Consider the following 24,834-nt stretch of genomic DNA (forward strand, 5'->3'; position numbering starts at 1 on the left):
TACTCCATTTTGAAGTAAAATCACTTACATCAAATCAAATCAATCAAATCAAATTTTATTAGTCACATACACATGGTTAGCAGATGTTAATGCGAGTGTAGCGAAATGCTTGTGCTTCTAGTTCCGACAATGCAGTAATAACCAACAAGTAATCTAACCTAACAATTCCACAACTACTACCTTATACACACACACAAGTGTAAAGGGATAAAGAATATGTACATAAAGATATATGAATGAGTGGTGGTACAGAACGGCATGGCAAGATGCAGTTAGAGGGTATACGAGGTACGGTATATCATATGAGATGAGTATGTAGGGTATGTAAACATAAAGTGGCATAGTTTAAAGTGGCTAGTGGTACATGTGATTACATAAAGATGGCAAGATGCAGTAGATGATGTAGAGTACAGTATATACATATGAGATGGGTAATGTAGGGTATGTAAACATTATATTAAGTGGCATTGTTTAAAGTGGCTAGGGTACATTTTTTACATAATTTCCATCAATTCCCATTTTTAAAGTGGCTGGAGTTGAGTCAGTATGTTGGCAGCGGCCGCTAAATGTTAGTGGTGGCTGTTTAACAGTCTGATGGCCTTGAGATAGAAGCTGTTTTTCAGTCTCTCGGTCCCTGCTTTGATGCACTGTACTGACCTCGCCTTCTGGATGATAGCGGGGTGACACGGCAGTGGCTTGGGTGGTTGTTGTCCTTGATGATCTTTATGGCCTTCCTGTGACATCGGTGGTGTAGGTGTCCTGGAGGCAGGTAGTTTGCCCCCGGTGATGCGTTCTGCAGACCTCACTACCCTCTGGAGAGCCTTACGGTTGTGGGCGGAGCAGTTGCCGTACCAGGCGGTGATACAGCCCGACAGGATGCTCTCGATGTTGCATCTGAGAAGTTTGTGAGTGCTTTTGGTGACAAGCCGAATTCTTCAGCTCCTGAGGTTGAAGAGCGCTGCTGCGCCTTCTTCACAACGCTGTCGTGTGGGTGGACCAATTCAGTTTGTCCGTGATTGTGTACACGAGGAACTTAAAACTTTCCACCTTCTCCACTACTGACCCGTCGATGTGGATAGGGGGGTGCTCCCTCTGCTGTTTCCTGAATCCACAATCATCTCCTTTGTTTTGTTGACGTTGAGTGTGAGGTTATTTTCCTGACACCACACTCCGAGGGCCTCACCTCCTCCCTGTAGGCCGTCTCGTCGTTGTTGGTAATCAAGCCTACCACTGTAGTGTCATCCGCAACTTGATGATTGAGTTGGAGGCGTGCATGGCCACACAGTCGTGGGTGAACAGGGAGTACAGGAGAGGGCTCAGAACGCACCCTTGTGGGCCCAGTGTTGAGGATCAGCGGGTGGAGATGTTGTGGACCTACCCTCACCACCTGGGGGCGGCCCGTCAGGAAGTCCAGGACCCAGTTGCACAGGGCGGGGTCGAGACCCAGGGTCTCGAGCTTGATGACGAGTTTGGAGGGTACTATGTTAAATATTAAATATACATATACAGTGGTCTATGTTTGGCAATGTGTTGTTGCATATACAGTTCTGGCAACCATTCCTTGTTACACAGGAGGGAAAATATATACCAAACAATTTAACATGGTAGAAAAACAGGCAATAGTATTCACTTCAATTGCACAGTTTTTACATGTTGCCTTAAATATTAAAATGAATAACATTGGCATTTTTCACTGATCTGCACATCCTACACCACATTTTAAGTGAGACAAAATCTAGAAAGTTCTAAAATGAACTTCTGCTTGAATGCATACGTATCTACCCCTTTGCTGTGGCATCTCCGTCTGCTACAATATTTGTTTACAATATTTCAGAATAAATACCCATCTCTGTAAGGTCCTTCAGTTAATGGATTTCAAGCAAAGAGTTAAAGCTACCCTGGAGCTTTCAGAACATCTCATTAATACATTTGGAGGCAGGTACAGATTAGGGGAGGGTCCTTTAAGCATGGTCAAGTTAATAATTAAGCTGTGAATGATTTATCACATCACCCAGACGAAGGTGATGCAATGTCACGGTGAGACCATGGGGATTGTAAAATAGTTTATTGGTTCAGATGGGGGGGGGGGAATCAACATTGCAGTCACTCCAATACTTGCAGGGTCAAAAGAAAAATGGTGCAAAGGCCACGTAAAACATATTCAGTCTGTTGAACGCCTGACACTGGATAAGACGTTGACATTTCACCAGGACAATAACCCAAAATAAGACCAATGCTGCACTGGAGTGACTTGCCAAGACGTTCAATGTCTCTGAAACCCTGTTTTTACCCAGATCTAGCACTTCTCCTTATCTAGTGCTGAAGATTCACGTTACAGCACTATTTACATTTAAAGGTAACTTCCGATTGAGCCAACATGTGAACGCGGTCTCTGCAAACGCGGGAACATGTCTTTAAATTTAAAATAGCATTGTTAGTGCGGATCTTCAGCTCTACGGATCGAATCGAGCCCCTTGTCCACATTCTGATTGTGTCCACATTTGGCGGTGTAACCGGTGTCTAAAATCATTGACAGGTGGCACCATTGCCATCAGTATGTGTCTTAATATAAATATATATTATTTTGAAAGATTAGTCATTAAATAATTTGCATACAGGGGGGGGGGCAAGAAAACTGGTCACAATGCAGACAAGGTGGACGGATAAGACCGTATAAACACGTCTGAAAATGAGGGCACAATCAGAAAGTGGACAAGATCAGGATGCATGTTAGAACCAGGTATAAAACGGGGCTCGAGTGCCCTAGCCTAGTATCAGTTCTGACTTAAATCTGCATCAAAATCTGACTACTGTGACAGCAAAGTTGGCGGAGTCTTTTTCAAAAAGTGGGTAAAACTGCTGCTAAAAGGTGCTTCCACCAAGTATTGACTCTGGGGTACGAATAAATACCTTTTTTGAAAGGTTGTTGTGAATAAATCCCAATGTATTGTTTTTTCCCCCCCTCTAAATGCAAGGCAAGTAATAGAAAACAGTGGAGAGAATACTTTCCAGAAGCACTGTACACAGTGATAGCTGCATCATATTTACACCCTTTATCTCAAAACAAATTACTATACTGTTAATTGACACAGGACATAGAAATATCAACTCTGCCCTAGACATTTTAACAAAGTGAGATGTATCAACACAACAACTGCATAAAAATAACAGTCATGTTTAAAGGGTGAGCAAAGCTAGTCTTTTCTGACTGGATCTTTAAAGTCTGAAACTTCATTCATCATTAAGGACAAGGTTGAGTTCTGGGATCTATTCCACTTATGACCTGGATTCAAGAGAGTACTGTCAGAGTACAGCCTGCTTAAAGTTAGACTCAGCCATATGACGATATCCTTCAAACCGGGGCAACTTCCTGTTTACAGACATCAACAACAGAATTTTGATGTGCTAAGACTGACACTATTGGCTCTAGAATAGAGGGTTGTTTCCATTGGTCAATTATCTGTTGATTCCAAGGTTAACCTTAAGTTTATCCGTTTTTTTTATCACACAAAGCTGTATTTTGAAAGCTCACAATCCCTGCGTGAATAAGGTCCAATATGTGGCAGTCTTGGCATATTTAATATTAGTAAGCAGGAAGTCGTCATGCTGTGTATGAGGATGTTGTATTGCTGAGTTCACCTATAATATTGTAATTGTTGCGGTGGGTTCGTCCTCTTTTCCGCCATGCCTCATTCTTTCCTTCCCAGCTCTCATTCTTCCCTCACTCTCTTCATTCAGCTCAGCTGTTGGAGGGCTGTTCAGGCTTCAGCCGGATGACCCAGGAGTTTGCAGAGACCACGTTGCCGCCACGATTGATGCGACAGGTATAAGTGCCCTCGTTAAACTCGTTGGCGACGACGCGGAGGTCGCGGTCCTTCATGGTGATGTAGCCGGGGATAGAGATCACGAGCTGCTCTCCATCCTTGTACCAACTAGAGCAAGGTCAAAGGTCATACCAGGGAAGAGCACGGGGAGAGAGGAATCAACAATTCAAATGTCATGTATGTCCAACACCCTTTGCCAGAAACATAGTCATAGTAAATAAGAAAAAACGACCTGCATGCTGTTTAAATGCTCCTATAAAAATACCTGATAAAACGATGGGAGAATCCGACCAGTAATTATGGTATATAGTGGTCTAAGGTTGTCAAGCGGTCTAAGCACCTGCCTTTGTAGCACATGTATTGTGTACTGCCATTGCGTGTATTATTTTGAATCCAACCCACTACTCTAGCACCCTCTCTCCTCCTATCTACCTCTATCCTGTCCAATAAACACCAAAAATATGATTTGTACATCACTGTATTTAGACTATTCTCTCACCTGACTTTGGGAGGCGATCTAGGATTCTTCGTCCCACAGCGGAAGCCCACAACCTTTCCACGAGGAACTATCTTGATCTTGACGTTGGCAGGCGGTGGACTTAGCGTGGTAACGGCCTCAAGAGGCTCTACAGGAAGTGAGTGAAATACCAGGACAGTCATAACACTTCCCCCACAAGATATTCCTCTATGGCTTTTTCTCAATGAATCTTTCCTCAATTCCTCACATCCTCTTTCCTCGCCTCCTTCTCAAGACAAATCGGAGAAGGTCTGAGGGAAGAGACCTTCGACGTTCTCCTCCAATATGGTTGAGAAAGAGAAGAGAGGATGCGAGGAATCGTGTAAAGATTTGAAATAGAGTTTATTGGGGATAAAACATATGCCACAGAGGTGTTATCAGTACAGTAGGACAAGGGATGAAACAGCACAGAGTTGGGCAAGCTACAGCCTGAATGTTGGCAACATAGCACGCGGTTAAACATTTTAGTTATCCATTCTGTCATTCAAAGTGCCTTACAAATCCAGGCAGGTCCATAATTACACATCTGATTTGGAGAGATAATCAATGGTAATTCATAGGGAAGACACCTACCAGGCAGCCAGTTTGTGTTAAAATGTCCAAAATCAGGCTAGATCCACATTCAACTATCAAGTCATGCTAGATCCACATTCAACTATCAAGTCATGATCCATTTGCTGGCTTAAGACAGTCCTAAAAGCATGCCATTAATAGGATCTCATGGAGTTTGCAACTTTAAATTCCAACTGGTGAACTGCGATGTAGTTAAATTCATGTCCAATCAAGAGTGGACAATATGCCTGTCTGACCATAGCAGAGATCACATCGTCGGGCACAGTGTTTCTTCATGAAGCTCTTCCTCCTTTCGCAGAAGCCAAGGCGAGCCCATGGATCACACACGCGCTTCTTGTCCGTGCATCCTGGAATACAACACACATAGACATTTGTGGTATAAACGTTTTCTTAGTGTTATGTCTTGTACCTGTGTAATAAAACTGTATTTACTTGTGTAGCAATAACATTGTATTAACATGTTACATAGTATTGTAGTATTGTAGTAATTGTATTGCTATCGTGTTGTAATTGCACAATGAGTTGAGCGGGAATTGGTGGAATAGAGAATATGTTAATACAAAATGTTTAGACCATATTAAAACAATGTTAGAAATTACATCATTACAATACATGTATAAAAAAAAATATAGAAAGTCTTGATTCATCATCATAAACAAACAAAAAAAACATGTTTGATCTGTGTGTTCCTTTACCATAGAGGCGCTGGATTCCCCAGATGTCGTCCTGGGCAATGTTCCTCTGGCCCGTGTAGGTGGCATTGGGGTGCATCAGGGCCTGGGGGTCACGGGAGTGCCACAGCCCCAGGGCGTGCCCAATCTCATGAGCCGCCACCTGTACCAGGTCATTTAACCACACGCCTGGGGAAGGGAACAGACACAATTAGGCACGTACACAAATTATATCAAAGAACAAGGGGGATTGGGATCCCTGGATAGAATACATAGTCATGTGATCAGTCTTGTGTATATGGTGTGTGATTTGAGATAACATCTAGATTCTAGAATGGTGTGTGGGTATATACAGGTAACTGCCAAAATAAAGGAAACATTTGAGTAAATGAGGGATCAAAGTATATTGAAAGCAGGTGCTTCTACACAGGTGCAGTTTTCAGAGTTAATTAAGAAAGTAATGCTTAGGGTTATGTATATAAATGCCCAGTTAACCATTATTTTGGGTACCATGGCTAGAGCAAGATATCTCAGTGACTTTAAAAGAGGGGTCTCAAAGGATCTTAGGGGATTTAAAGTGTGTGTGTGTGCAAGCGCATCTCACAGTCACCAGATTTCAACCCATTTGAAAACTTTATGGGAGATTCTGTAGCGGTGGCTGAGACGGCGTTTTCCAACATCAACAAATCACAAAATTATGGAATTTATCGTGGAACAATGTTGCTACATCCCTCCAATAGAGTTCCAGACACTTGTAGAATCTATGCCAGAGGCGTTATGCCCCCTCATATTTGTCCTGTTTAAAAAAATATATATATATATACACACTACCGTTCAAATGTTTGCGGTCACTTAGAAATTCCCTTGTTTTCCATGAAAACATACATGAAATGAGTTGCGAAATGAATAGGAAATTTAGTCAAGACGTTGACAAGGTGATAAATAATGATTTTTAATTTAAATAATAATTGTGTCCTTCAATTTGCTTTCGTCAAAGAATCCTCCATTTGCAGCAATTACAGCCTTGCAGACTTTTGGCATTCTAGTGGTCAGTTTGTTGAGGTAATCTGAAGAGATTTCACCCCATGCTTCCTGAAGCACCTCCCATAAATTGGATTGGCTTGATGGGCGCTCCCACAACAGCTCAATAGGGTTGAGATCCGGTGACTGTACTGGCCACTCCATTATAGACAGAATAGTTCTTGCATAGATTGGCGCTCTACTTTGGGTCATTGTCCTTTTGTAGGAGGAAATTGGCTCCAATTAAGCGCCGTCCACAGGGTGCAAAATGGAGTGATAGCCTTCCTTCTTCAAGATCTATTTTACCCTGTACAAATCTCCAACTTTTACCACCCCCAAAGCACCCCCAGACCATCACATTGCCTCCACCATCCTCCAGCATCTTTGAATTTCTTCTGCGACTCACGAATGCTCTTCTTTGTGATCCGAACACCTCAAACTCAGATTTGTCTGTCCATGACACTTATTTCCAATCTTACAGTGTTTTGCCCATCCTAATCTTTTCTTTTTATTGGCCAGTCTGAGATATGGCTTTTTCCTTGCAACTCTGCCTAGAAGGCCAGCATCCCGGAGTCGCCTCTTCACTGTTGACGTTGAGACTGGTGTTTTGCCGGTACTATTTAATGAAGCTGCCAGTTGAGGACTTTAGGCGTCTGTTTCTCAAACTAGACACTCTAATGTACATGTCCTCTTGCTCAGTTGTGCACCAGAGCCTCCCACTCCTCTTTCTATTCTGGTTAGAGACAGTTTGTGCTGTTGTGTGAAGGGAGTAGTACACAGCGTTGTACGAGATCTTCAGTTTCTTGGCAATTTCTCGCATGGAATAGCCTTCATTTCTCAGAACAAGAATAGCCTGGCGAGTTTCAGAAAAAAGGTATTTGTTTCTGGCCATTTTGAGCCTGTAATCGAACCCACAAATGCTGATGCTCCAGATACTCAACTAGTCTAGTCTAAAGAAGGCCAGTTGTATTGCTTCTTTAAATCAGAAAAGTTTTCAGCTGTGCTAACATAATTGCAAAAAGGTTTTCTAATGATCAATTAGCCTTTTAAAATGATCAACTTGGATTAGCTAACACAACATGCCATTGGAATACAGGAGTGATGTTTGCTGATAATGGGCCTCTGTCATTTACAACATTAACAATGTCTACACTTTATTTCTGATCAATTTCATGTTATTTTAATGGACAGAAATTGCTTTTCTTTCAAAAACATAGACATTTCTAAGTGACCCCAAACTTTTGAACGGTAGTATATATATATATATATACAGTATATACAGTGGGGAGAACAAGTATTTGATACACTGCCGATTTTGCAGGTTTTCCTACTTACAAAGCATGTAGAGGTCTGTAATTTTTATCATCGGTACACTTCAACTGTGAGAGACGGAATCTAAAACAAAAATCCAGAAATTCACATTGTATGATCTTTAAGTAATTAATTTGCATTTTATTGCATGACATGAGTATTTGATACATCAGAAAAGCAGAACTTAATATTTCGTACAGAAACCTTTGTTTGCAATTACAGAGATCATACGTTTCCTGTAGTTCTTGACCAGGTTTGCACACACTGCAGCAGGGATTTTGGCCCACTCCTCCATACAGACCTTCTCCAGATCCTTCAGGTTTCGGGGCTGTCGCTGGGCAATACGGACTTTCAGCTCCCTCCAAAAATGTTCTATTGGGTTCAGGTCTGGAGACTGGCTAGGCCACTCCAGGACCTTGAGATGCTTCTTACGGAGCCACTCCTTAGTTGCCCTGGCTGTGTGTTTCAGGTCGTTGTCATGCTGGAAGACCAAGCTACGACCCATCTTCAATGCTCTTACTGAGGGAAGGAGGTTGTTGGCCAAGATTCACGATACATGCCCCCATCCATCCTCCCCTCAATACGGTGCAGTCGTCCTGTCCCCTTTGCAGAAAAGCATCCCCAAAGAATGATGTTTCCACCTCCATGCTTCACGTGGGGATGGTGTTCTTGGGGTTGTACTCATCCTTCTTCTTCCTCCAAACACGGCGAGTGGAGTTTAGACAAAAAGCTCTATTTTTGTCTCATCAGACCACATGACCTTCTCCCATTCCTCCTCTGGATCATCCAGATGGTCATTGGCAAACTTCAGACGGGCCTGGACATGCGCTGGCTTGAGCAGGGGGACCTTGCGTGCGCTGCAGGATTTAATCCATGACAGCGTAGTGTGTTACTAATGGTTTTCTTTGAGACTGTGGTCCCAGCTCTCTTCAGGTCAGTGACCAGGTCCTTCCGTGTAGTTCTGGGCTGATCCCCCACCTTCCTCATGATCATTGATGCCCCACGAGGTGAGATCTTGCATGGAGCCCAGACCGAGGGTGATTGACCGTCATCTTGAACTTCTTCCATTTTCTAATAATTGCGCCAACAGTTGTTGCCTTCTGTCCTGTAGCCCATCCCAGCCTTGTGCAGGTCTACAATTTATCCCTGATGTCCTTACACAGCTCTCTGGTCTTGGCCATTGTGGAGAGGTTGGAGTCTGTTTGATTGAGTGTGTGGACAGGTGTCTTTTATACAGGTAACGAGTTCAAACAGGTGCAGTTAATAAAGGTAATGAGTGGAGAACAGGAGGGCTTCTTAAAGAAAAACTAACAGGTCTGTGAGAGCCGGAATTCTTTCTGGTTGGTAGGTGATCAAATACTTATGTCATGCAATAAAATGCAAATTAATTACTTAAAAATCATACAATGTGATTTTCTGGATTTGTTTTTAGATTCCGTCTCTCACAGTTGAAGTGTACCTATGATACAAAGCATGTAGAGGTCTGTAATTTTTAAGTAGGAAAACCTACAAAATCGGCAGTGTATCAAATACTTGTTCTCCCCACTGTATATATATGAATTTAAAATGGATTAAATTGAGAATGTGTCACTGATCTACACACAATAGCGGAATTATGTTTTTAGAAAGGTTTACAATTAAAAAAATGTCAAGCTGAAATGTCTTGAATCAACCCTTTTGTTATGGCAAGCCACAGATGATAAAGTTGCATGGACTCACTGTGTGCAATAATTATTTGCTGTGTTTGTAAAATGTAATTATTGAATGTCACATGAAAGATTTATTTAATGTGAAAACCAATAAATAAAATGTTCCACCCCAAAAAAAGGATCATTGATGCCCCACGAGGTGAGATCTTGCATGGAGCCCCAGACCGAGGGTGATTGACCGTCATCTTGAACTTCTTCCATTTTCTAATAATTGCGCCAACAGTTGTTGCCTTCTGTCCTGTAGCCCATCCCAGCCTTGTGCAGGTCTACAATTTTATCCCTGATGTCCTTACACAGCTCTCTGGTCTTGGCCATTGTGGAGAGGTTGGAGTCTGTTTGATTGAGTGTGTGGACAGGTGTCTTTTATACAGGTAACGAGTTCAAACAGGTGCAGTTAATAAAGGTAATGAGTGGAGAACAGGAGGGCTTCTTAAAGAAAAACTAACAGGTCTGTGAGAGCCGGAATTCTTTCTGTTGGTAGGTGATCAAATACTTATGTCATGCAATAAAATGCAAATTAATTACTTAAAAATCATACAATGTGATTTCTGGATTTTTGTGTTTAGATTCCGTCTCTCACAGTTGAAGTGTACCTATGATACAAAGCATGTAGAGGTCTGTAATTTTTAAGTAGGAAAACCTACAAAATCGGCAGTGTATCAAAATACTTGTTCCCCACTGTATATATATGAATTTAAAATGGATTAAATTGAGAATGTGTCACTGATCTACACACAATAGCGGAATTTATGTTTTTTAGAAAAAGGTTTACAAATTAATAAAAAATGTCAAGCTGAAATGTCTTGAATCAACCCTTTTTGTATGGCAAGCCACAGATGATAAAGTTGCATTGACTCACTGTGTGCAATAATTATTTATGCTGTTGTTTGTAAATATGTAATTATTGAATGTCACATGAAGATTATTTAATGTGAAAACCCAAAAATAAAATGCTTCCACCCCAAAAAAAGCACTGATTCATTGATGCCCCCACGAGGTGAGATCTTGATGGAGCCCCAGACCGAGGGTGATTGACCGTCATCTTGAACTTCTTTCCATTTTTCTGGAAATGCGCCACAGTTGTTGCCTTCTGTCCGTAGCCCATCCAGCCTTGTGCAGGTCTCACAATTTTATCCCTGATGTTCCTTACACAGCCTCTTCTGTCTTGGCCATTGTTGGAGAGGTTGGAGTCTGTTTGATGAGTGTGTGGACAGGTGTCTTTTATACAGGTAACGAGTTCAAACAGGTGCAGTTAATAAAGGTAATGAGTGGAGAACAGGAGGGCTTCTTAAAGAAAAACTAACAGGTCTGTGAGAGCCGGAATTCTTTCTGGTTGGTAGGTGATCAAATACTTATGTCATGCAATAAAATGCAAATTAATTACTTAAAAATCATACAATGTGATTTTCTGGATTTTTGTTTTAGATTCCGTCTCTCACAGTTGAAGTGTACCTATGATACAAAGCATGTAGAGGTCTGTAATTTTTAAGTAGGAAAACCTACAAAATCGGCAGTGTATCAAATACTTGTTCTCCCCACTGTATATATATGAATTTAAAATGGATTAAATTGAGAATGTGTCACTGATCTACACACAATAGCGGAATTATGTTTTTAGAAAGGTTTACAAATTAATAAAAAATGTCAAGCTGAAATGTCTTGAATCAACCCTTTTGTTATGGCAAGCCACAGATGATAAAGTTGCATGGACTCACTGTGTGCAATAATTATTTGCTGTGTTTGTAAAATGTAATTATTGAATGTCACATGAAAGATTTATTTAATGTGAAAACCAATAAATAAAATGTTCCACCCCAAAAAAAGGAYAAGGGGGCTAACGGAAGTATGTTCAATTTAGCTCGTCTGGCGAGCAGAGTTGGCACAAAAGTGCAAACTCTTCGCGCCCATCTACCACACAATATTAAGTGCTCCTACCCAGCAGGAAAAATGTGGCAAATGACAACTTAATGATGTCCTTCTCTGGTTGTAAACTGGTTTTCTGGTTGAGGATACATCAACCAGATTATAACCAACTGGTCTCTGTTACAACCAGGTAAAGAGATTTCTTTCAAGATTATATCTGATAAAAACGTCTAAAATGATGTCACAGACGTCAATCGATTCCTTTGAAATCCATGGGTGGGAGAAAGTGAATGAGTACACTTTTTGGGGGAAGGGTAGAGAATCGGATCACAGACAGACAGAAAGTAGATATTATTTGCACCTTGTTTCCAGCTGAAGCGGGACTTCCCCAGGATCCAGAACTCATGATTGTCAAAGTGGATCTCCCCGCGTGGGGGCAGGAAGGCATGGGCCAACTCCCCGTTAAGTCCATCAAAACAGGGATGCAATGGAGACCACCAGCAGTCTGTGTGGTTCCACGTGTAGAAGCCTGGAAGCATGTGCGCACGCGTGCGTACACACACAAACAAACAAACAAACAAAGCAGGGGGTTGTCGTGACGTTGCCCTGTTGGGTGAGGTTTATGAACCCCACATAAATACATTTCCCCCTTTTCTCTCCACTCTACAGAATGGACTCTTGGAAAGCCCTGTGTTACCACAGAGAACGTATGGTAACATCCAAAGGTTGTGGAATGGAACAATATTTCCCTTTCTCAACCAGTTGAAAGTGTCTGTTGGTACTTAAAGAATATAATGTCAGATCAGTTGTTGTCTGGGACATTATATCTGATGATAGGACGACATAAATTGTATCTTGGAAAGTCTACACATTCTAGTTATATTCACATGGAACTGATGTGCACTTTAAATGTTTAAATATGGAACTATTTGTGAGAAGACGAAATGTGATTTAAACTTCTAAATGAGAGAATTATCTTCATAAGTAAACTTATGCTCATTCAGTGGCCACACCCAAGTGAACAGACATTGGTTGAGAACTATGAAACACACCCTTCTCTCCCCCGGTACAAAAGCCCGTTGACGGAAGTCAACCTCAGTTCCCGATGATGTGAGGACTGGTGTCCAGACGTTTAAAAGGGCTAATTTCACCTACAACCTAACGAAATTAACATTTAGTTCCAGAAATGTTAGGACTACTGTCCTAACGTTTAAACGGGTGAATTTCAATGTGGAGGTGACGATCACCACGCTGGAATGGTGAATTTCGACTAGACCAGCCAGAATACAGCGCAAGCTGATTATGGCAACTTGGTATGAATTTTGAATGATTAGTCACTAAAGAAGAAGTGATACCCCCTAGACGTCGAGTTATCAGCTGCAGCTGTAAACGTACATGGCCTAGGAAAGGACAGACAATCTCAGAAGAACGACAGGGTTCTTTAGCATATCCGGTCTACAACACTACAACCAGAAAGATTCTTCAAAGAACAATCTCTGCTGGGCAAACCAGTCTTTCTTCTTCGACCCATCTATCAAAACGCAGCTCAGAGTAAATATATATCTTGCATTTTCCTTTTCCGAATGGGCGGTTATTAGAATGCATAAGATTCTGTATTTACGGTAGCATAGCTTCTCAAGGTCCGATATAGACCCAATCCCCTTTGTCCCTCAGTCTTCCCGCTCTTTCATTCAAACACTTTCTTTGTGTAACCAGCCATCATATCGGTTTCATCCGCTAGGGACTTTTTCTTTTATGACATGATTAGTAATCAATGTATGATCTATCCTGTGTATATGTAATTCTGTGTGATTATTTAGGTATTTAGTAAATAAATATTTAAGCCAATTTTTGTATTGCTGATTCAACTTGTTAGCCAGGGTTCGTGCAGATAACCAAGAATTTTACGACGTTCAGATGAGACTGAATAAGGTGCCGATTAATAATTGACTGCTATTGATATAAAAGACCTTCAGATCTTTAAGAGTTTATTCGGGAAGACAGCAGCTCTATAAACACTTCTGTGGTTCCCCAGGTTATTAACAAGTTAATTGTTGCATGGTTTAATTCAAATCACGTTATGTAATGTTAGGTAATCGATTTGATAAAATAGCATGCCATCTCATTTAATCATGCTAGAGACACAACAGGGTATAAAAGACTTAACAAATATTGAGATACTCACACACACCCTTATCTTAAGGTCTCACCCATAGTGATACAATGTGGTTCTAATGAATTATGTGGTCTCACCGATGATAATGTCAGCACTCTTGTTGGGGTTTTTGATTTCGGCGAAGTAGAGAGGGGACACGTCGCTCCACTTGGAGAACGCAATGCTGATGGCCTGGCGGGTGTCATCTTTGTTCAGCGTGTTGGGAAACTTCACGATCCTGACAGATGTGAACGGACACGCAGACAAACAGACAAACATAGACAGACAGACATACAGCTGTGAACAGAAAGACAGACAGGAAAGTGACAGACAATGCGACTAACTTGGATTCCCAAAAACATAGTGCTGTTCCCTTTCAGTCAGTCACTCAGTATAACATTATGGGGAGTCAATGACCAACCATATTCACCTGAAAAAATTGAAATCGCCCAACGGGCCAATGGATGCCGAACCAACCCCCAAAAGTCCTGCCTTCCTGGCTATAATACCGGGGCTCACATCCATTTCCTCAATTCTTCTCTCTTCAGCCCGCCTGAAGGAAGACTAACGCAAATGACAAACTTTTCAAGCACACACAGACTATGAGATTCAGCTCCGTCGCTGATGAGCTAATGGCGACCTGCGATTCCCCTCATTCAGCCAGGCTGGTTCTACCAGGTTAAGGTGAGTTCATGAATGTAGAGTATGGAGGAGGCGGGGCTCATTTGCACACCACCGATGGATGGAAAGCTGCCGAGTTACTTAGCTCCAGAGGCTAACAAGGAGGCTAATCGGTGCTTCTGAATAAACAGTCCCGGTTCTAGGCGGAACAGTTGGACAAAGTATACCAGGCTGAGGGTGTGGTTCTTGAAAGGGACAGGCGGCTGTATTTGGATGAGGCAGTTTCGCCAACAAGGTTGTTTGGCTCTGCTATGGAGTCCTTACAGGCCTGTTTCGAGGAGAAACAAAAACAGGACCCAGCTCTACAGGTCCTTTTTCCACGAAAGATCCTTCGTGGGGGCAGCTTTGCAGTTCCAGAAGCGTGAAGGAAAGAGTCCAGGCCAGAGGCTGGCGTTGAGGTTGGTTTTTGACCGTATTGGTGTTTCTGGGAAGCAGCGGAAGCCTTGGCACAGACGCTGTGCTAGGTCGAAGGAGAGTGGGGTGAAAGCTGATTCTTCCGCGCCGTGGGGGAATGAGCAGACCTCGCTACCCTAGCTGGAGGCCGGGGAGGGGCATGTTTTCGGAGCCCTCCTCCACATTTACTAATGGCAACAGTGCTTCCAAGTGGCTTGGTCAATGGGGGCAAGTTACTGGTTGCCGAAGACCCCAAACCCGGTGTTGGCTGTGTCACGAACCGGCTCAGAGCCCGTAACAAAAGGGAGACCACGTGGAGATAAGGAGTAACAAAATATATTTATTAGATAAAGAAACTAGGTATAATATACAATGGTGTGTGTAATCAGTAATCAGTAGTGTAAGTGAATGTCTTGCATGCATGAATGTGATAATGCAGGGTGTTGAAAGATGCTAAAACAAACAACCAAAAAGCACCATGAAACATAACCGAATCTATCAAGGTGTCTACATGGAGAGAGTCCCCTCCATGAATGGGGAAGTGGTGTATTTATCCTGGGAGAGTGGGCCCAGGTGTTTCCCATGTAGCTGACGACCCTCCCAACTCCGCCCACTGGCATCCTAATAAGGAAACAAGAGCAAAGAGAGAGAAAACGGTAGACAGAGTGGGAGGGTCGCCACAGCTGGGTATCAGAATGGCGGTACCACGAAAGCACAGTGTTTCTACCCAAGGTTTCTCTGCGTTCAGGGGTATCAAGAGTACAGCATCGTCCAGATGTGGGCATAATAAAAAAAGTTCATTCCCCACATTCAGACACACGGTTGTTAAGGGTGGTGGATATGAAAACAAACATGAAAGAAAAATTATAAAACACAGTACCAGTCAAAAGTTTGGACACACCTACTCATTCCAGGGTTGTTCTTTATTTTTACTATTTTCTACATTGTAGAATAATAGTGAAGACATCAAAACAATGAAATAACACATATGGAATCATGTAGTAACCCCCCAAAAATTTAACAAATCAAAATATATTTTATATTTGAAATTCTTCAAAGTAGCCACCCTTCGCCTTGATGACAGCTTTGCACACTTGGCATTAGTTGGTTTTGCACCTGAGGGTTTGCAAGTTCAAAATGCTCACACTTTGCTGGCTATTGCAGTCGGCGCATCCCTGTGATTGGTTCATGTCCATAGATCTGAAGGATACGTACTTTCATGTGGCTATACATCTTCCCCACAGAAAGTTCCGTAGGTTTCATTTCGAGGGTGTAGCCTATGAATTTCTGGTCCTGCCTTTTGGACTTTCTCCCCGCACTTCTTCTATGATGCTGTGCCAGGGGATCAGAGTATTGGCCTATCTGGATGATTAGCTGGTCGTAGTGGAGTCAAGGGAACAGGTGGAGCTCCATACTGCCACGCTGTTTTCCCATATTCAGTCTCTGGGGTTCAGAGTGAATCACAGGAAAAGTGGTTTGACTCAGCACATTCAAATCCTGGACTCAGTTCTGAATCATGCGTTTTGGGCCCAACAAAGTAGGTTCGCATTCCAGCTCTGTCTGGTACAGTTCTTTTATGATAGCTATTGTGTCTCTCGTACTTCTGTTGATATGTCTGTTTCAGTGCTGTTGATGAGTCTGTTTCGCGGGATCTCTGTTGCAGGTGGTTCTCATGGGCCGGGTAGTGTCCCGCAGGGTGATCATGACAGAGTCATCCTTTATGAGATGGGGAGTACTGTGTGTGGGCTACTCGAAGAGGGATTTGGTCAACAGCGTAAAGGGAGTTGCATATCAATTACCTAGAGCTACTGACTGTTTCGCTGGTGCTGAGGCGTTTCCTTCCAATGTTGGAAGGCCAGTATGTGATGGTAAGGTCCGACAAACAGGAGGGCGGTGGCGTACATCAACAGACAGGGGGGGTCTCGCTCTCTCCTAAACCTGGCCCGTTATTTGCTCGTATGGAGCAGTGCGCATTTCCTGTCACTCAGGGCAATGTATCTTCCTGGATCTATCAACTTGGGTGCGGATCTACTGTCCAGGGGGGGGGGGGGGGGGGGGGGTCCTTTGCCACCCCTCGATGGTTGCCCAGATATGGAACCGGTTCGACAGGGCCTACGTAGATCTTTACGCTTCGTGAGAAAACACATGTTGTCATCTGTTCTTCTCAATGAGGGATCTGGGCACTCCGTTGGGAACAGATGCTTTGGCGCATCAGTGGCCTAGGATCCTGCTCTGTGCATTTCCTCCGGTGGACCTGATTCAGGCCACCGTGGAGAGGGACCGTCAGGAGGGTCAGTTGTTGATTCTGGCGGCTCCCTGTTGGCCCAGACAACCCTGGTTCCCGGAGATCATCCGCCTGTTGGGTGGGGACCCGTGTTGGGTTCTGTGTCATTGGGATCTATTGTCCCAGGCGCACGGGAGTTTGGCAACCACAACCGCAGATATGGGATTTGCGTGTTTGGCCTCTGAAAGGTTGAATTTGAAGGCTAGGGGTTTACCATCGAACGTGATTACGACTATACAGTCAGCGCGTGCGTCCTCTACAAGAGGGTTGTATACATTAGGGATGGTTAAAGGAGTTTCTCCATTTCGGAGCTCTTTGGTAGACATTTTGATGTTCTTGCAGGAGCTTTTTGAGCAGGGCCTTTCTTTTTCCACATTGAAGGTTTATATGGTAGGTGTCATGTAGGGATGGACAGCTCCACCCCGGGGACTCATCCTCCGGTGGTGTGGTTCCTAAAAGGCGTGTCGACTCATGGCGCCGACCAGGGACCGGGCCTTGGTCCTGGACGCTCAGCGTGAGTCTCCGTTTGAACCATTAGAGTCTGTGGACCTGAAACTCCTTACCTACAAGACTGCCCTGCTCGTGGCCTTGGCATCGGCCTAGCATGTTGGGGATCTCCACACACTCCTGTTTGGAGTCCGCACCTGCCGATTCCAAAGTGATGTAACGTCCTAATGCAGCTTTTGCTCCGAAGGTTGTGCCTATGTCTTACAGGTCCCTCACTTTTGACAAGGACAAGGGTTGCCTATAGGTTTGCATGCTCACTCCACTAGGGGTGTGGCGGCTGCTTGGTCATTGTTCAGGGGCATGATGATTGGTGATATCTGTGCTTCAGCGAGTTAGGGTTCCCGACATACCCTTGTGAGATTATAACACTTGGATGTAACTTCTCCTCGTGTGGCTCATAGTGTTCTTAAGGTTGGGTCCAGGAGTGGGTGTTGGCAGCGTACAGGTTGCACATTTATCCGGTTTACCACAATTCCCTGTGGTTTGAGCCATGGGCTGCCTTGGGGTGCGGCAGCGCGTAAAGTGTGCATTATCAAGGTTACCACAGTAACCTTGCAGTGACTCATTGACTCTGGTTGATGCTATGCAGCACGAGGGTGCGCTTTACCATGTCACGACAGGTGTTCTGTTGTTTTGGACTTACGGTTCCTTGTACAAGTTCTGACATTTCAGGCTCACAAGGTAAGTATTGTTCTTGGAACCATGGGGTCTATGGACTTGGGCTGCAGTGGCAGCGTGTCAAGTTGCAGCAGATTCTGGTTCCCTATATGGGGCTCTGACAGTTCAGGCTTCATGAGGCTCTGACAGTTCAGGCTTCTCGGGTAAGTATTAGGGGGGAAAAGTGGCTTCTGTAGACCCTTTTTTGACCGGTAGAACGTGTGTATGCTTGGGCTGCCATCCGTCTCCTAGTTTGGTACCCAATGAGCCAGCTTGGGGTTTGATTGTATGTCCCCATAGCATGTTATACCAAGTGACCAACTGAAAGGGAATGTATGAAAATAACTACTGTTCAGTTAATGAGGTATAACATATTTTGCGCAGGGGATTTGGGCTCGCTGAAAAGCGTTACTGAATTGAAGAAATGAATGCCCTGGTATTATAGACAGGAAGGCGTGGTTTCCAAGGGCAGGCTTGGCATCCATTGGCCAGTTGGGCGTGATTTCAGTTTTCAGGGGAATATGAAAGGTTGTTGATTTCCCTTCAGGGAATAATAGTTGTATTCATAACTGTACGCTATCAATTTTGATTACAGAAATAATATTTGTATATCTGGCCAGTGGGCCATCCCCCAACATTCTCTGAAGCTCTAATTCTCAAAACAGTACTCAGAAGCCGACCTCCCAGTCTCTTCCATCTCTTTCCCATTGGCGTCTTCCTCTCTCACTCCCTGAATCCCAGGTCAACCCTAGTCCCTTCCCCCTCGACACTACATGTGAGAGGATTGGATAGGTGTCAGTAATATGGTGGAACCTTGCCCACTGATAGGTTAGGTGGAATTGCTGCTATATTCCTTATCTACAGTGCCATAAGAAAGTATTCATACCCCTTGACTTATTCCATATTTTGTTGTGTTACAGCCTGAATTCAAAATGGATTGTATTTTTGTTCTCACTCATCTACACATATTAACCAAGTAAAAACATGTTTTTTTAAATACAGATATATCACATTTACATAAGCATTCACACCCCTGAGTCAATACATGTTAGAATCACCTCTGGCAGCTATTACAGCTGTGAGTCTTTCTGGGTAAGTCTCTAAGAGCTTTGCACACCTGGATTGTACAATATTTGCACATTATTATTTTTTTAATTCTTCAAGCTCTGTCAAGTTGGTTGTTGATTATTGTATATTTGGCCTTGTGTGTTAGGTTGTTGTCCTGCTGAAAGGGGAATTTGTCTCCCAGTGTCTGTTGGAAAGCAGACTGAACCAGGTTTCCCGCTCGGATTTTGACTGTGCTTAGCTCTATTCCGGGTTTTTTTTTGCCTAAAGAACTCCCTAGTCCTTGCCAATGACAAGCATATCCGTAACATGATGCAGGCACCACCATGCTTGAAAAAATTAAGAGTAGTACTCAATGATGTGTTGTATTTGCCCCAAACATAAATGCTTTGTATTCATGACATGTAGTTAGTTTATTCGGCCCATTTTTTGCAGTTTTACTTTAGTGCCTTATTGCAAACAGAATGCATGTTTTGGAATATTTTTATTCTGTACAGGCTTCCTTTTGTCATATATGTTAGCATTACGGTTTCCTTCCTCTCCGGCAACAGAGTTAGGAAGGACGCCTGTATCTTTGTATTGACTAGGTGTATTTATACACCAACCTCATTATGTTGAAAGGGATATTCAATGTCTGCTTTTTTATTTTGACCAATCTACCAGTAGGTGCCCTTCTTTGCGGGGCAATGGAAAACCTCCCCGGTCTTTGTGGTTGAATCTGTGTTTGAAATTCGCTGCTTGACTGAGGGAGCTTACAGATAATTGTATGTGTGGGGTACAGAAATTATGTGTCATTTAAAAAATCATGTTAAACACTATTATTGCACACAGAGTGAGTCCATGCAACTTATTATGTGACTTGTTAAGCAAATGTTTACTCCTGAAATGATTTAGGCTTGCCATAAGCAAAGGGTTTGAATTGACTCAAGACATTACAGCTTTTCAATTTTAATTCATTTATAACACAATTCTAAAAACATAATCCCAACTTGACATTATGGGGTATTGTGTGTTACGCCAGAGACCAAAAATCTCAATTTCATTTATTATAATTTCAGGCTGTAACAAAAAAATATGAAAAAGACAAGGGGAGTGAACAATGTTCCCTTTAAACTGCGCATGGGCGTGCAGCTGATCCGACACTTCCAAGCAGAAGAACCATCAGCCTACGCAGAGAAGGACGGGATTGAACTTCACTTAACTTTCTACAGTTTTTCCCCTTAGTTAACGTTTCCCTTTACTGTGGGAATTGTGATCAAATCAACGCAATATTAGTCACTTTCAACGCAACATACTGAAACAAAATGAACTACGCAAGACTTAGTATGCAAAGTTAACTATGCAAGAGATTTTGTTGGAAGCAGAACGCATCAGAGTACGATTCAGCACCAATCAGAGCTGCAGATAGACCAGTGCCATATATGGATCTGTGCCATTCTCTTTAAACTGGACTGTGTTTACAGCATGAGTGGTCGTGAGTAAATGCTCAGTTATAGATACACTATACAGTGCATTCAGAAAGTATTCAGACCCCTTGACTTTTTCCACATTTGTTACATTATTTTTGCGAAAGTATAAAAAAATACAAAACTGAAATAACACATTGACATAAGTATTCTGACCCTTTACTCAGTACTTTGTTGAAGCACCTTTGGCAGGGATTACAGCCTCGAGTTTCATTGGGTATGACGCTACAAGCTTGGCACACCTCCATTTGGGGAGTTTTACCCATTCTTCTCCTCAAATCCTCTCAAGCTCTGTCAGGTTGGATGGGGTGCGTTGCTGCACAGCTATTTTCAGGTCTCTCTAGAGATGTTCTCTCGGGTTCAAGTCCAGGCTCTGGCTGAGCCACTCAAGGACATTCAGAGACTTGTCCCGAAGCCACTCCTGCGTTGTCTTGGTTGTGTATTTTGGGTTGTTGTCCTGTTGCAAGGTGAACCTTCGCCCCAGTCTGAGGTCCTGGGTGCTCTGGAGCAGATTTTCATCAAGGATCTCTCTGCACTTTGCTCCGTTCATCTATGCCTCAATCCTGACTAGTCTGCCAGGACCTGCTGCTGAAAAACATCCCCACATCCCCTTCACCCTACGGTGAAGCATGATGCCAGGTTTCCTCCAGACAAAATAGTTATTGGTTTCATCAGACCAGAGAATCTTGTTTCTCATGGTCTGAGAGTCTTTAGGGGCCTTTTGGCAAACTTCAAGCGGGCTGTCATGTGCCTTTTACTGAGGAGTGGCTTCCGTCTGGCCACTCTACCATAAAGGCCTGATTTGTGGAGTGCTGCAGAGATGGTTGTCCTTCTGGAAGGTTCACCCATCTCCACAGAGTAATTCTAGAGCTCTGTCAGAGTGACCATCAGATTCTTGGTCACCTCTCTGACCAAGGCCATTCTCCTCCGATTGGCTGGGCGGCCAGCTCTAGGAAGAGTCTTGGTGGTTACAAACTTCTTCCATTTAAGAATGATGGTGGCCACTGTGTCTTTGGGGACCTCCAATGATGCAGAAATGTTTTGGTACCCTTCCCAGATCTGTGCCTCTACACAATCCTGTCTCGGAGCTCTACGGACAATTCCTTCAACCTCATGGCTTGGTTTTTGCTCTGACATGCACTGGTCAACCATATAGACAGGTCTATGCCTGTCCAAATCATGTCCAATCAATTGAATTTACCACATGTGGACTCCAATCAAGTTGTAGTAACAGCTCAAGGATGATCAATGGAATCAGGATGCACCTGAGCTCAATTTTGAGTCTCATAGCAAAGGGTCTGAATACTAATGTAAATAAGGTATTTCTGTTTTTTATAAATTCGCTTTGTCATTATGGGGTATTGTGTGTAGATTTCTGAGGATTTTTTATTTATTTAATCCATTTTAGAATAAGTCTGTAAGGTCAAGGGTTCTGAATAGTTTCCGAAGGCAAACAACATTTTCAGTCACCTCCTTGTCTGAAGGACACGTGGATAAACAGGTTAATGTCAAGCCCTGCATGTTTTTTTCAAACGTGTCATGGACTGTAGGCCCACATTGAACACCACACATTGGCTGCTACTGTAGGCTGAATGATAGAACAGACATGTCCATGTTAAAATGTTATGGGATGCATTTTCTCCATTGTTTTTGATGGTAGGGAACTCTGTTAGGCTTACATTATGATCAAATAGCTACAGTAGCCTACTTGACCACTGTCTGAAACGGTAACTTAAAGCGGGTACAGCTTCAGTGTTCACAGTAAATGCGCGCTGGAAGTTGCACAGAATGTTCACAACGTTCAAGTTTGCTCTCAAGCAGACCTGAAAGTTGCTGTGATGAAAAAAATGGAGGGAACATTGGGTGTGAATACCCTTTGAAGCACTGTATATCCAATCCTCTCAGATCTCCAAAAGTTCCTAGGGGATAGGGACAAGGGTCTGAATTGGGATTCAGGGTCTCACTTGTAGGTGAGGTTGAAATGCTTCCACTTGTGGCCCAGTGGGTTGATGGCGTAGCGTCTGGAGCGGCTCAGTGCCGCTCCCGTCACGGGATGATGCTTCAAAGAGCTCAGAGACTCCACAGACAGTCCACCAGCTTCCTGAGAGAGAGAGAAAGAGAGATTATTTGTTTACTTCACTTTTGTTTTTGATCTATTTCACTTGCTTTTGCAATGTTGCCATATGTTTCCCATGCCAATAAAACCCTTTGAATTGAAATGAGAGAGAGAGAGAGATTAATAGAGGTGACAAGAAGAGCATGACATGACCATGAACAGGTGAAAACAGTGTATGTGTGTGTAGGAGAGAGAGAGAGAAGCTTTGCACAGTCCGTATGTTGCAGTAGAGAATGGTACAGCGCCCGAAACAAAGAACAAATTAGCAGTAGCCTGTGAAACAAGACAGGACTAAAATCACTTCAATGATGGCAAAATGTGCAATCTGCAACTGGGAGAGGATTTCAACTCAAAATAGTTAGTTAGAGTTGTTCATTCTATTTCTCCACTTTTTCCCCACTATTTCTTCCACTAGGAGTTAAAAAGGAATAAATGAAAGTCAAGTCATTGCATTTTTCAGGCTTCCTGGCAAAGGGAGCATGTCTGGCCTCCTCTAGGAAAACACACGTGGCACAAGTGCAAAAAGGAACCGAATCACAACTTAATCCTACACAGATGTGGAATCCTCCTCTATCATCCCTTGACAGTCCCTCTCCATCTATCTACGCTAAAATATCTGTCACCCACATGTGAGCAGAAGCATACTCCTCCAGCCCTCCCCTCACCACCAACACTCCTTCCTTTCTTATCTTCTTTCCCCCCATTTATCCCCCTGTTCTAGGCTATTGTAACACTGATCAATGCATTAGTATAGATGGCTATATATATCACTCATCAAAAAATAAACATGCGCAAATATACATTAGGATCAAAACAGATTTTTTTATAATAAGTGTAGCCTACTTAGAACACGTATTTATTCTGTTAAAAACGACACCAAACACAATAAATGAATGCAAATGCGCGCGCGCACACACCCCCTAAATAAAAAATATAAATATATATAATTACCGTTTTCCTCCTACACGTCCGGAGTCCGCCGACCCCTTCCAACCCTACCAACATCAGCACTAGTAGAACAAGTATTGGACGAGTTCTGCGTATCTCGAACACAGCCACGAAGGAACTCATTAACTTCTGCTTCCTGTGCTCCATTGGAACCTGTAGTAGTTTTACAATTGACAGTCAATGGTAGCCTACAATCAATGTTGAGAGCACATGGTTCAGCTAAATGCAAATATTGAATACTTGGTATAAAAGAGATCGATCATCTCGGATAGGCTACCTTATTCAGGTGTTTTCATGCAGAAAGCATGAGTAGGCTATCCTCTCTCTGAACCAGAACACAGTGCGTATCACAACGTAGAAACCAAATTCTGCAGAGAATTGGGGATTTGTGCATGGAGCTCCAAATGATCCCTTACCATCAAACTCATATCATTCAGAATCCTGCGCTTTTCCCCTAGGATATAACTGTAAACTCCTACTTTTCCGCCGAGTCCTTCGTTAATTGCATCGCATTTGTATGTTTATTGGATAACTTTGGTACTTCCCTGCCTAGTCCATGGAGTGACTGAACGGATCAGCTGTCGGACATCCTTGTTCAGCACGTCAGTCGAGTGGTGGGGCAGAGAGAGAGCACCGCCCAGTCAGAAAACAACAATTTGGCTCTCAGCCTCTGGTCTCCTATTCACTCACGTGCTCTCAAACTTCACCCAGTTCTCACCCGGACGAATAGAGCGTAAAATGGTCAACTGTCTTCAACCTATTGTTGAGCTGTAAACTCTTACTAGGCCTAAACAACCGCTCGTGCAATGTAATGGTTTATCTCATAGGTTGAGGCCTCAAACCGCCAAGGCTAAAACAAATTATGAAAGTAAGTCATAGACTATTGTCTAAAGCCAATTCTTTTAAGGAAAATGTTTTCACATTTATTATGAAGCGTTATTTTACCCCCCAACACGTGACATCTACACCTGCAACCCTCAAAAATACACCGCAGCAGAGCAGGGTTTTTCTTCACGGTCAGTGCCATCCGGAATCCTTGGGTGACGGCCATAACAGCTAGACCCTAACTTTAAC

The 24,834-nt window shown here is 43.1% G+C and overlaps 1 protein-coding gene across 2 annotated transcripts; it reads right to left on the reverse strand.

Moving 5' to 3' along the window:
- Positions 1-1,480: 1,480 nt before the first annotated feature.
- Positions 1,481-24,400, reverse strand: LOC112069334 (matrix metalloproteinase-23-like). 2 transcript variants are annotated; one of them, XM_024136641.2, is made up of 9 exons: positions 24,177-24,400; positions 23,764-23,913; positions 22,661-22,797; positions 13,742-13,881; positions 11,850-12,017; positions 5,610-5,774; positions 5,151-5,261; positions 4,324-4,450; positions 1,481-3,932 (listed from the first exon to the last, which is right to left on the reverse strand). In XM_024136641.2, exons 1-9 carry the CDS (start codon positions 24,186-24,188, stop codon positions 3,740-3,742), a joined length of 1,203 nt encoding a protein of 400 aa, XP_023992409.1. In that variant the 5' UTR covers positions 24,189-24,400; the 3' UTR covers positions 1,481-3,739. The 2 variants fall into 2 exon arrangements, with proteins under 2 accessions (XP_023992409.1, XP_023992410.1); XM_024136642.2 differs by having other exon boundaries at positions 24,038-24,400.
- Positions 24,401-24,834: the final 434 nt, after the last annotated feature.

The sequence above is a fragment of the Salvelinus sp. IW2-2015 genome, unplaced genomic scaffold (assembly GCF_002910315.2).
Source record: "Salvelinus sp. IW2-2015 unplaced genomic scaffold, ASM291031v2 Un_scaffold990, whole genome shotgun sequence".
NCBI classification, from domain to species: Eukaryota; Metazoa; Chordata; class Actinopteri; order Salmoniformes; family Salmonidae; genus Salvelinus; species Salvelinus sp. IW2-2015.

Coding starts and splice junctions, on each gene's coding strand:
- LOC112069334 (XM_024136641.2), bottom strand. Junction 4,451..5,150: donor ACGATGTGATCTCTGCTATG/GTCAGACAGGCA, acceptor CACTTCCTGTAG/AGCCTCTTGAGGCCGTTACC. Junction 3,933..4,323: donor AGATCGCCTCCCAAAGTCAG/GTGAGAGAATAG, acceptor ACCTTGCTCTAG/TTGGTACAAGGATGGAGAGC.